The 12895-nt window shown below is 40.7% G+C and overlaps 1 protein-coding gene across 1 annotated transcript in view; it reads left to right on the top strand.

Annotated features, from left to right (window-relative positions):
* PPP1R16B (protein phosphatase 1 regulatory subunit 16B) overlaps positions 1 to 12895 on the top strand; it is a 77282-nt gene that overhangs the window by 57078 nt on the left and 7309 nt on the right. Inside the window, exons 4-8 of the mRNA XM_063297176.1 lie at positions 2058 to 2161; positions 5193 to 5317; positions 8013 to 8138; positions 8892 to 8967; positions 10588 to 10717. Coding sequence (XP_063153246.1) covers positions 2058 to 2161; positions 5193 to 5317; positions 8013 to 8138; positions 8892 to 8967; positions 10588 to 10717 — 561 coding nt within the window. The remainder of the gene's footprint in view (positions 1 to 2057; positions 2162 to 5192; positions 5318 to 8012; positions 8139 to 8891; positions 8968 to 10587; positions 10718 to 12895) is intronic.

Genomic DNA, 12895 nt, shown 5'->3' with positions numbered 1-12895 from the left:
CGTTTTTTGAAATCTTCCCCATGTTTGTGGGCAGAGAAATTGTGGGGTCAGTTCTCCAATTTTCTCCAAGAAATTGGAAATTCTCTATCAATATCTTAAGTACAGGACCCCTATCTGGCAGTAATAGTTCACCACTACTGAAAAAGCCAAATGAAGACATGATATCCTTATGGTATCCTTTCTTAGATTTGCCTGATATGCAAAAAGCCGTACAAATGACTGTGCAATGGAAGATGGCTAGTTTGGTACTAAGTTAAATGCAAGACTTCCATTATGCATGAGAATTTCCCCAGAATTCTCCTTTCCTTTGAAAGAATCTCTGATGCCAATTCTGTTATATCGAATTGAATGAACTATTAGGAAAAAAAATACAATATAATGTTTTTGTCCAACACAAGCTATGACTAGTTTCATTATTATGTTTTAAACTGATTTGCTTTTATGTGGTTAAAATTCTTGAATGCTATCTGTAGTGAAATGGCAGTAACTCTGTCAACCATCAAAATCCAGGGGAGGCCACTGGTGGGAATAGTGATTTATTCTGTTTGTAGGTAAAGATCCATGAGGACAGAGACACAATATGCTAGAAGGACACATTGAAGCAGAAATGGAAAGTAGGAGAAATTGTATGGTTATTGATGAGTTGAACTGCTCAGACAAAATAAGTAACTTGGGTGGATGTAAGAACTTCCTGTACTTGTAATATGGAGCATGGATTGGTTCATACCTTGCACTAAGTTGGTTTGTTGAATCATCCAAGTTGGGCAGTTTCCTATAATAGATTAAGCCTAAGCCAGAATTTGTAAACTATAGCAGTTAGATTTGTACAATAATAAGCCACAAAGAACAAACCACATTCTGGCTTACTGATATGTTACCCCAGTTCTAGTTGTCAACCACTATATTACAGCCTAAAGCAGCCTTTCCCAGCCTATGTGACCCACTAGTGTGTGGATTTTAATTCCCCAGCTAATATAACCACTGCTGAGAACTGTGGAAGGTCTGTATATTGAAAGGGGTGGGGTGGGGGAAGAGTTGATCTGTATGATAAAATCTGCCATGTTTGCTTGGCATACCAAAATGTAGGTCACACAGGAGGTAAATCATGAAGGAGTGACTGCTGGTTTAGGGCACACAAACCTCTCAACACCTTCTCCTGTAATGTTCTCCAAGAATGTAAACTGGTACAGTATTCAAGAGCTGATTATTAAAGAAATGTTCACTCATCTTAGTATTTAGTGAGACTCTTGGGAAGGTGTTTGCTTATTAGCTTGGTGGCAAATCCTTTATAAAAGCTGGAAGAAGCCATGGAGTTGCAGATCAATATGGCAGTGATAATGTTTTTCTTTAAAATTTTTAAACCTCATTTAGTACATGAGAAACCGCCTGCGAGACAAACTAGACCAGCTCTGCAAAACAAGCAGAAAGAAGATAAAAACTAGCCTTCCCCATAAGCTGCATTTCCTATGGAACCCGTTGCCTTTATTTATTTGCCAGCGTTTGTGCCTTGCCAAAATCCAAAGACCCTGGGTGGCTTACGGCACAGTAAAATTATAAAGAAGTGCAGCAATAATAAATCAGCACTCACCCTAGATGGACATCAGTAACGCTTAACTAGGGTTGAGAGCTCAGTATAATAAAATTGTCCTCAATGACAGTCATCTTCTAAATGCCACTTAATATGTAAATCCATTTAATATATAATTAGAAAATTAAAAATGTGGCCTTACTGCATGCTACGTAAGAGGTTTCAGTGGTTACTTTGCTGGAATGTGGAGAACAACATTTCAAAACTGTGTGGGGCTATGTCTCATTTTGGGAGGAAGTTTGTTTCCAGTGGTGAAGTGAGAGCTGTAAACCTCCCCAGTGCAAAAAAAAAAAATCATACTTTCTGTCCACCTGCTCTGCAGGGCTCTGGGGACAATAAAGGGATGCTGGTAGGCTCTATGTGGCCTGTAGGCTGTATTTTCTGCACCTTCCTATACACCCTCCAAAGTGCCTGAGGGTTTTCTGTCCAGCTGTGCGGATATCTCTCATGTCTCGCTTTCTTCTTGCAGTGGGGCAGACCTGCTGGCAGTGAATGCAGATGGCAACATGCCATATGACCTCTGTGAAGATGAACCAACTCTGGATGTTATTGAGACCTGCATGGCATACCAAGGTAAGGCAGGATATGGGACCTGGGAGCATCAGATGTGATTCTGCCAAATGTTTGCCCTGTAGTACAGTTTTTCTGTTTGGAGGCTAAGACTGCCTTCTCCAACATACTACCTTCCAGATGCATTGGTGTACAACTCTCATTTATTCTTGCTGTTGACCACACTGGCTGGACTTTTGGAAGTTGTAGCCAAATATAGGTGGAGAGCCATCCTCTATGCCCGTATTTCTCAACCTTGGTGACTTTAAGATGTGTGGACTTCAACTCCCAGAATTCCCCAGGCTTGCTGGTGAATTCTGGGAGTTGAAGTTCACACATCTTCAAGTCGCCAAGGTTGAGAGACACTGCTCTAGGCATTACTTGGGATTAAGTTCCACTACTCTCATTTAGACTTGCGCTTCAGAATAATTCGTATAGGATTTGCACTATAATTTTTCCTTCTGCATCCACGAAGTTGTTTTGCTATTAGCGATCGCTATTCAGTTATCACAAGTCCGTCCATCTATTTCCTTTAGCAACTTTGTATTAAGGCCCAAAGCATAACAAACTTGCTTCTCTAATGAAACAGAACAGCAGACTCTCCTACTGCACAGCTCTGTGTGTTCCTTGGTGCCCTGCGTATTTACAGACAACACATGTAATTTCAGGGTAGGAAGCAGAAGCAGCCTTTCCATCCACTTGTCCCTTGTATCAACAATCAGTGATATTCTCTCTTTAGAATCATGGCTACATTATATGTGCAACTGTTATTTTGCATAAAATAACATTTTATTTATTATTATTAGGTTTGGAGAATATCAAATGAGAATGAAAACGTAACATTCATATGAATCCTGATTTTTTAAAATAACGCAATGTTTTTTCTCAACGAAAAGACAGCATCAGGGCTGCTCAGACATTATATGTTGGTCTAATGGTATAAAAAGCTAATCAGAAGTATAAAAGCAAATATTATCAATATATTTCTTTTACATATGATAGGATCTCCTGCTTTTGCCATGAGAAAATTTTTTAAAAATCACGAAATATTCTGTAATCTTTCCCTTTAAAATGATGTGTTAAAAAGTTAAGAAAAGTGTTCATATATTGCAACCCAACTTTTACTCTCCCAAATGATTTCTAAAACTTATGTAATAGGAAGACTATTTAGAGTATCAAATCATTACAGTTCGTTTACACAAAGGACACATTATACAATAGAGCTCTGAAGTCAAGGTCAAGAATGCAATTCTTCCTCCAGTCGGTACTGAGATATTTCATAAGCAAAAGAAGGACTTGGTGCATTTTTTTAAACTCATGAGTCTGTTTCCTCTTGCTAACTTTTGATCAAGACTTCAGTAGAACTTTCCTGATCTTCAGTATGCCTTAAAACACTGAGACTGGGGTGGACATATTGCATTACATTATATTTATAATTTTATTGCCATTTAAAAAAAAAAGACAGAGAAAACAATATGCAAAAGAGATCCAGTTTGGTCTAGTGGTTAAGGCACCAGGCTAGAAACCAGGAGACTGAGAGTTCTAGTGAAACTCATGAAAGCCAGCTGGGTGACTTTGGACCAGTCACTCTCTCTCAGCCCAACTCACTTCACAGGGTTGATGTTGTAGGGAAAATAGGAGTTATTTATAAAAAATAATAATAAAGGTGGGATAAAAAAATTTAAAAACCCTAAAAAAAATTCACTACTAAATTAATTTAAAAACAGCAAAAACAATAAAAAAACAACAGTATAACCATCTGCCGTGGCACCCGCCTTCTGGAATAAGCCACCCCCGGAGGTAAGGCAGGCCCCCACTCTCCCGGCCTTCCGGAAGCGGGTTAAAACCTGGTTATGCCACCTTGTCTGGGGTGGGAGGGGAGATAGCCGATCATGGGGGTGGTTGGCCCCCTGATGGGACCAACAATAACACCACTATTTCCCATCTTGAATTTTATATTACTTATTCTATATTATGGGACGCGGTGGCGCTGCGGGTTAAACCGCTGAGCTGTTGATCGGAAGGTCGGCGGTTCGAAACCGCGCGGCGGGGTGAGCTCCCGTTGTTAATCCCAGCTCCTGCTCACCTAGCAGTTTGAAAACATGCAAATGTGAGTAGATCAATAGGTACCGCTTCGGCGGGAAGGTAACGGCGTTCCGAGTCGTCATGCTGGCCACATGACCCGGAAGTGTCTATGACAACGCCGGCTCCAAGGCTTAGAAACGGAGATGAGCACCGCCCCCTAGAGTCGGATTCGACTGGACTTTACGTCAAGGGAAACCTTTACCTTTACCTATTCTATATTGCTTATTTTATATTTTTATGTTTTTATGTTTTTATATATATTGATATTATATGGTTTTAATGACATTTTATTCTTTTATTCCTAATTGTCTGTAAACTGCCCAGAGTCATCGTGGTACGAGTTGTGGGGGAGAAATATGACAATAAAAAAATAAAAACACAGCTGAGGTTTAAAAAAATCCACAACACAAATCAGCACAGCATTGCATGGGCTCAGACCCAGGTCTGGCAACAGAATCACGTCTTTAAGGCCTTGTGAAAGGCTGATAGTTGGGGCCAATCTAATCTCTCAGGGAAAGATGTTCCAAAGGGTGGGCACCACAAGAGAAAACTCTCTGTTCCTGGGCCTGCATAAAAATCATCTAGCCTTGTAATATAAGATGAAATCTATGCCAAAGACAAACATACTGCACCATTTTATTTTGATGAGTAGTAAAAACAGTCTTTTCAAAAATTGATAAGTTACACATTTCTTGAATCTATCCCTTGATATCTGGGGTAACAGTACTTTTCATGGAATCTGACCATTTTTGAGGAATACTGGTTATATTGGGTGTGGGGAATAGCCAAGAGAATTATACCGAGAGCCTGGAGGTAGAATAGGTATTGGCAGCAGCATTTATTTAAATATATGTGAAAGTCACTTTTAAAAAAATATTGCATATCTTGCCATTTTTCTCCTACATATATATTCATTTGCTTTAACATTTCTAGAAATTTTACATCATAGATTTCCTCTTGTTCATTGTAGGAATCACACAAGTGAAAATCAATGAGATGCGAGCTGCCCCTGAACAAGCAATGGTTGATGATATTGCAGAGATGATTGCAAGAGGAGAGGATCTGAACATAATAGATGCTCAAGGTGCTTCACTGGTGAGCCATTCCTTCATTGTTTTACTACAGCTGGCATGACAGACTGACCATCTTTGAATGTAATTGGAACTGCACATCTTCAAGATACCTATATTGTTTTTTAAAGTACAGGCTCCTGAAATGACCAATGTTCAAGTCAGGTAGGATTTTTTTCCCCAAGAAAAATGAAGAAATTCTGCTTCCCACGCACACTGCTTTTTTGTTTGATTGCTTGGTTTTGGTCTCATTGCTTTTGCTCCAACCTGTAATTTTATTTTTTATGCCATGGGTCTTAAATGCTGATTCTCCAGTTTTCCATCTGGAGCTCTCATAGCTGCATTTAACCTTGGAGCAGACAATCTTTGGGTGACTGTGATGCATATGCCAACTTGTTAGATATATGGATGGTGCTGGGATTTACTATGATTTGGGAGTATTGGCTACCACATACGTTTATCTCCTGCCTCAAAATGGTAGGAACTAAAATATGGTGGGGGTGAAAAGGAATGCAACAACAACAACAACAAAAACACCGTAGTGTTCAGGTTGCCACATGCACACTGAAGACAGAATTAAACACAATGTTTTTCATACAGTTGACCTTTACACAGAAATTAAGAAAATTAGTTGGCTGAGAATGTGGCATTGGAAAGAAGGTCTTAAACCTCTGGTCCTAATTTGAACTGGACATCACTCCCCATGCATGCCTGTCAGTCCAGTAGCACGAATAGAATTCCCCATATTTTGGCATTCATATGATAAAGCACATGACAATACAATCAATGCCTACCCCTTTGGATTGCCCCAAAGATTCATTCTGTAATCCTATGTCTGTTCAACAACAACAACAACAATATAAACCTCTTAACATTCTATAATGATCTCATGGCATCATCATTAATCTAGGCTAAATTCAGAATTGGAGATTTGAATAAACTAGCCATACAATTTTATCTATTTATTCATTCAGTTTTGTATTCAACTGTATAAACTACCACATAACTGCTTTTCTGGGTAAAAGGTTATTAGAGTCACTGATCCTAAATTAGATGCTTTATTCTGTGAAACCTTCTGCTATGTTACTGTACTGTATAGTATACGTCAGAGATTAAACCAGGATTGTGAACTCCATATAACAACAGAGCAAGGAAAATAAATAATCATATGTTTTTCATATATTTTCATTAACTTTAACTTGTTAATGGTGAATTCTACATAAAGTGATCTAGAAAATACATTGCAAATAATGATGTAGAATCTAATCCATAAAACAGAAACAATGCAATGCTTTAATAAGAGTAGACCTATGTATTCAGAAGTGCTGCCGCTGACTTTGGCAATTCATGATTTTTGAATAACGTGACTGTTTGCAGTTCTAATGAAATATACATTGTGTACAATATTACTAGGGTCTTAGTAATACATACTAGAAATTATGCCATATCATGGAAAAAAAGGGTTTTTCTCAGCATCATCCGTTGAATCTAAATGAGGTGGGGGATTCGAGACCAACAAAAGGTCTTGTTTTCACACATAAACTGTAGAATTCACTACCAATATTGAATGGTGCCCACCATTCTAGACAGCTTCAAAGAGAAATTCCTAGAGATTAGACTACTGGGCTTGACAGCAGTATGTTATCTCCAGAATCAAAGGTAGCATGCTCAAATAAATACTGCTCTGGAATAACATGGAAGAGAGCTATTGCCCTTAACTTCTGCTTGCCTGTTTCCTGAATGGCTGCTGCATATCAAGGATGCTGGGCTAGAGAGGTTTTTTGCCTCTTTCTCCAGGGGTTTTATGTTCATATTTTTTTTTGCTGTGCTAAAATCATGGTGTATAAGCACCAAAATTATCTCTGATGCAGTTGCATAATTAGGAGTGAGGCCATCTCACTAGGGGTTTGGGGAGTAAAATTAGTCCAGTCCTTTCCTTCAGAGCCAGTTAACACACTTAAATTGCTTTTTTCTTCTCCAAAACTGTTGTTATATGTGGCATGATGGGGTGGGAGGAAAGAGGTAGAAAGGCATCTGTTTTTAATCTTCTGATAAGGGCAGGTTCAGGGGAATCTTTTAGGTGAAAGAAGAGACAATGTTAGCAGGCTCTTTCCACTGTGCAAATGTGTTAAGCAAAGAAAGAGATAAAAACCCTGTCCACATTTAGTTGGGCCATAAGACATTTTATTTTATTTATTTAAAAGATTTATATGGCTGCCTGGGTGGCTCACAACAGCAAGACATGGTGTTGATGACAGATTTCAACTTGGGACTGCCAGTGTAGATTTTTAATGCAGGTATTACCTGTTCCTAAAGAGTCCTCTATTGGCTCAAGGAATCTTATCCATTAATTAGTTAATGCTTAATTATTATATATTAAATAATGGATATTTATTTGATGAGGTCAATGTAAGAGCAGGAGTTATATTAAACACTAGCTTCCCCGAGGCTGGAACTAGGCTGATCTCTATAGCAAGCCATTGAAAAGTCACATAATGCTGGTCCCATAGAATGAATACTAGGATAGCTGTAAGTCTTTTTCCCCTATGAAAGAATGAAGACAAAAACAAAACAAGAGAAAAACAGTATTAAAAAGGAGAATATGCAAAGAACAAAAGCAAATGAAAAATAAAAAAACTTGGGAGTATACATAGATATATGTGCATATATTACAGAGAATTACAGACATTTAAAACGTTCTTATTCCTTCCTTGCTATAGTTACATATATCTGCAGCTAATGGTTACCTGCATGCAGCAGAGCTTCTTCTAGACCAGGGAGCAAGCCTGGACCTCAAGGATTGGGATGGCTGGGAACCCCTCCATGCTGCTGCTTTCTGGGGACATGTATGTATTTCATTAACAGACCAGTTAAAATGAAGCTAGACCAACTCAAGAAAAATAGGGTTATCAAGAGATATTGACCATATAGCTAAATGGATGTTCAGATCTGTGTGTCATTGAATACCAGTTCGGGGCAGGGCTCGTGGGCAGAACAGGTGATCTGAGAGTGGGATAGTAATTTGCCTGCATTACCTACTTGTGGATTCTCCTTGAAGCCTCAGATTAACCATGTTCCTAGTTTAGCTCAGTCTTGCCCAATCTACTGTATTGCAGAAGTATTGGATTACAACTCCCAGATTCCAAGCCAACCAGTGGCCAAGCTGAGTAGGAATTATGAAAGTTTAAATCCCAGCTTTTCTGAAAAGCAGTACTTGGGGAAAATTGAACTAAAATATTTTTCAGTCTTGATTTAGGAGTGCATAACCTTTTTACAATAAGGGCCTCATCGCTGTCTCCTGATATATGTTAGATGATGCATGTGTGCAGAATCAGGGGCATAGCAGATGTGGTCAAAGAAAAAAAAAGCCCCATTCAAAAAGTAATTTCAGCCACTCTCCCACACTTCTGTTTAATTTTAAGGTAGTTACTGAAAACTTGTATCACCTTAGGGGTCTGCTTTCACACAGAGAACCTAGAGAGGCTACATTCCATGGACTAATCTAACAATTAACTTCTCTTAGTGCTAGATTAATTTAAATAAAACTTGGGTCATGTTGTGGGAGAGTATTCATTTTAATTTTATTTTCTTTGTTCCAGATGCAAATGGCAGAGCTCTTAGTGTCCCATGGGGCAAGCTTGAGTGCCCGAACAGCTATGGATGAGATGCCAATAGGTGAATTTCTGCTATTTCTATTCTTAGCCAAAACTTGGACAGCATAATAAAATTCAAAATATCTTGGTGCTCTTTTAAGAATTGCTTGTCCTGCCGTAGTATCCTTAAAGTGGTCAAAGCTTCCACAAGAAATCTGGTATTTTGTTATTTCAAGTGCTTTTTATGTAAAAAGTGTACATTGTTAATGAGTTTGGGAATACAGGTTGTCAGTTTGTAAAATGATGTTCATCAATAGCATATACAGCATGTAGGTGGTGCTGATGAGATACTGCAGAAGGATTCCTTCAGAATCCTTTCTGAAGTTTGTTAAACATGAAATGTTGGTTTCATTTCTCAGGCACTGTCATTATGTAAAGTATGGGAAAATGCTTCTTAGAATACCTGTGAGTGTGGGAAAAACTGTGTGTTCTGTATCAAGGGTGAAGAGAGGAAAGCTCTGGGTTAGTCTGGATTGTGTCTTCATATCCCTTCAGTCTAAAACTATTGCATTAACTTTTTAGTAATTCTTTAGTAATCCTGAAATTATCAGATTCCCCTAAAAGCTATTTATGTGTTTAATATTTCTTAAGTTGAAATCAGAGCCCACACATTCACTTGCTCATAGATTAACTATGGATGCTTAAGCAATTCAGTTTTAGTTTTGAATGCACCTCTTGGGCAAATATATATTTCAGAATATAGATATTCCCTGGATTTTCCACCTCTCTAAGTCTTGTGATACAAATCCTGACATTAAAAATGTATCAAAAGGCAATTAAATGCCTATTCTCAAAGAAAATATAACTTTAGAAATCTGTATGTTGCACAAAATATCCCCCAAAAGTACATACAAATATATTTAAATTGAATTTTAAGTAGATTTTAAAAAAATAGAAACAGAAGAAACGAACCTTTCCTTCCTTAGATTGGAGAGAAGACATGTCAAAAGGACTGGATATTTACTGCATCTGCAGTAGGGTTGTTTTACAGGGCTGCAAAAATCTGGGCAACCATTAGATGGAAGCAGAACCTCTTTAACTTTTTGTTGCAATCAACCAGATTTACATAACTCAGATACAATAGCCTCAATCCACAGTGATCTTCAAATAACAGTGGGCAAATCTGCAGGCAACTCCATGGTTCTTAAACCCATAAAGATATGAAAGGCTCTTATTTCTCCCCATCCTGCCCCATTTACTACCATGTAGAATGTCTAGTATAAGGGACGTGGTGGCGCTGCGGGTTAAACCGCTGAGCTGCCGATCGGAAGGTCGGCGGTTCGAAACCGCGCAGCGGGGTGAGCTCCCATTGCTCGTCCCAGCTCCTGCTCACCTAGCAGTTTGAAAACATGCCAATGTGAGTAGATCAATAGGTACCGCTTCGGCGGGAAGGTAACGGCGTTCCGTGTCGTCATGCTGGCCACATGACCCGGAAGTGTCTATGACAACGCCGGCTCTAAGGCTTAGAAACGGAGATGAGCACTGCCCCCTAGAGTCGGACTCGACTGGACTTTACGTCAAGGGAAACCTTTACCTTTACCTTTAGAATGTCTAGTGGATGCAACACTTTACTTATCACGCTAGCGTCTGTTTTATCATCACCGAGCAGTTCAGTTAAAGGATTTGATCTGTGTTCCTTTAGACCTGTGTGAAGAAGAGGAATTTAAGGTTCTGCTCTTAGAGCTGAAGCATAAACATGACGTTATCATGAAGTCTCAGATGAGGCACAAGTCCTCCTTGAACAGGAGAACATCCAGCACTGGAAGCCGAGGGTGAGTGAGCAGGAAAAAACAAATTTGGTAGAAATCTGTTGTCTGTCTGTCAGTTAGCCTGGACTGTGCAATCTTTTTTCTAAACTGTGGGTTGAACTTCTTGAAGCTGATTTTCACCATGACCATCTCATTCTGAGGAACAGAAATTCTAACAGAAAATTTTGTACTAAGATACACTTTCCCCCCAGATCGCTACTGTCTTTCTGTATGTTTCATCGGAAGCAAATAGGGTTTTTTAAATACCAGGTCCATCTTTCAGACAGAATTTTAAAAATCGTATTTTCACTCCACAGGTAGTCCTTGACTTATGACCATTCATTCAGCGACCGTTTGAAGTTATGACGGTGCTGAAAAAATGAACTTACAACTTGTCCCCAAAGTTACGGCCATTGCAGCACCCCCCCAGTCACGTGATCAAAATTTGGGTGCTTGGCAGCCTGCCTGCACTTAGACTGCAGGGGCACTTCTCCCACCTCCCTATCTCCCCCCTATCTCTGTCCTTTTGGCTGCCCCTGCCGGGCAGCAAGCAGCCCCAGAACTGCGTGGCTGTGGGGCTGCTTGGGACACTGAGGCTCTGGGGCTGCAAGAAGCCTCCGCCACCCCAGCTCAGTCCCAGCCACAGTCACCCTTGCCACTCTGCACCCCGAGTCCCCTGCCACCCTGCATTCCACTACCCCAGCTGACCTTCACTGTTTCTTGCTCTGGTGCTCCAGCTTCTCCAGTGAACACTTCCTACATGTGGCTCCCTAGCCTGGCCAAGCAGCACAGTGCAAATAAGAATGCCAGCCAATGCAGAAGGCCGGAAGTGGTTTCATCCAGTGGGAAAGCACTGGGGTTGGCTCAGGGAGCCACATATAGGAAGCAGTCACTGGAGAAGCTGGAGTGCCCGGGGTAGCATGGCCATGGGTCCAAAACGGAGACAGCAAAGGCAGCAAGGTGCTTCTGCTTCAGCTGTGGCAGCTGGGCACAAAAGGCGAATGGTGAGTGCGGGGAACTGGAGAGAAGGCAGTTGGGTGAAGAGATGTTTGCTGGGGCTTGCTGGGGCTTTCCGGGTGCTGCAGCTTGGCACCTCACTGCTGGGGCAGGCTGGGGCGGCTGAGGCTTCCAGGGGTGGCTGTAGCTTTGAGCTGCTCTGAGCCGCAGTGTAGCAAGCAGCCCCAGAGCTGCATGGTTCTGGGGCTGCATGCCACCCCACAAGGCAGGATGCAAGGCAGCCAAAAGGGCAGAAATGTGGGGGGGAGATAGGCAGACAGGGGGAGTTGGAGGCAGTTCTTTACCTTACTGAGGCTTGGGGCTGAGAGAAACCAAGCCCGGAATGGCTTGGATTATGGTGAGTCCTTGGCTAACGGCCAGTGGAATTTGCTTAATGATGGTAACAGGGAGTGCCGGGAGTGCCATCGCAAAGTGATGCGGTCATGTGACATCTCACTTTATAACCACATTGCTTAGCGACAGAAATGCTGGTCCCAATTGTGGTCGTAAGTTAAGGACTACCTGTACTAACCTATCTATTAATTGGTGTCCCGACCTTACGTTAGAAAATTGTGCATTCATTCGGTGGAGATGAAGGAAAGAAACAATACAGCAGTTCAACATGTGCTGTCATCTATGATGGCATTCAAAATATTTTAAAAAAATAATACTGACAAAAGATTGCTAAGTTGAAATAGGTTACAATATTTGGCTTGTTCATAAGACAGGGATCAACAAACCTTTCAACTGGTGGATACATTTGGATATTTGGGAATGTGCTGTGGACAAAAAAAGAAGGGAACACACTTACCCAAAAACACAAAATGAAAAAACAAGGTCAAGTAAATATAAATATGGTGGGCCACAAGTGAAAATATATAATACCGTTTGTTGTCGTTTATTCGTTTAGTCGCTTCCGACTCTTCGTGACTTCATGGACCAGCCCACGCCAGAGCTTCCTGTCGGTCGTCAACACCCCCAGCTCCCCCAGGGACGAGTCCGTCACCTCTAGAATATCATCCATCCATCTTGCCCTTGGTCGGCCCCTCTTCCTTTTGCCTTCCACTCTCCCTAGCATCAGCATCTTCTCCAGGGTGTCCTGTCTTCTCATTATGTGGCCAAAGTATTTCAGTTTTGCCTTTAATATCATTCCCTCAAGTGAGCAGTCTGGCTTTATTTCCTGGAGGATGGACTGGTTGGATCTTC

This window comes from Candoia aspera, chromosome 3 (genome assembly GCF_035149785.1).
Source record: "Candoia aspera isolate rCanAsp1 chromosome 3, rCanAsp1.hap2, whole genome shotgun sequence".
NCBI classification, from domain to species: Eukaryota; Metazoa; Chordata; class Lepidosauria; order Squamata; family Boidae; genus Candoia; species Candoia aspera.
Note: the sequence above shows the minus strand (reverse complement) of the source record. Positions and strands in the feature narration are given on the sequence as shown.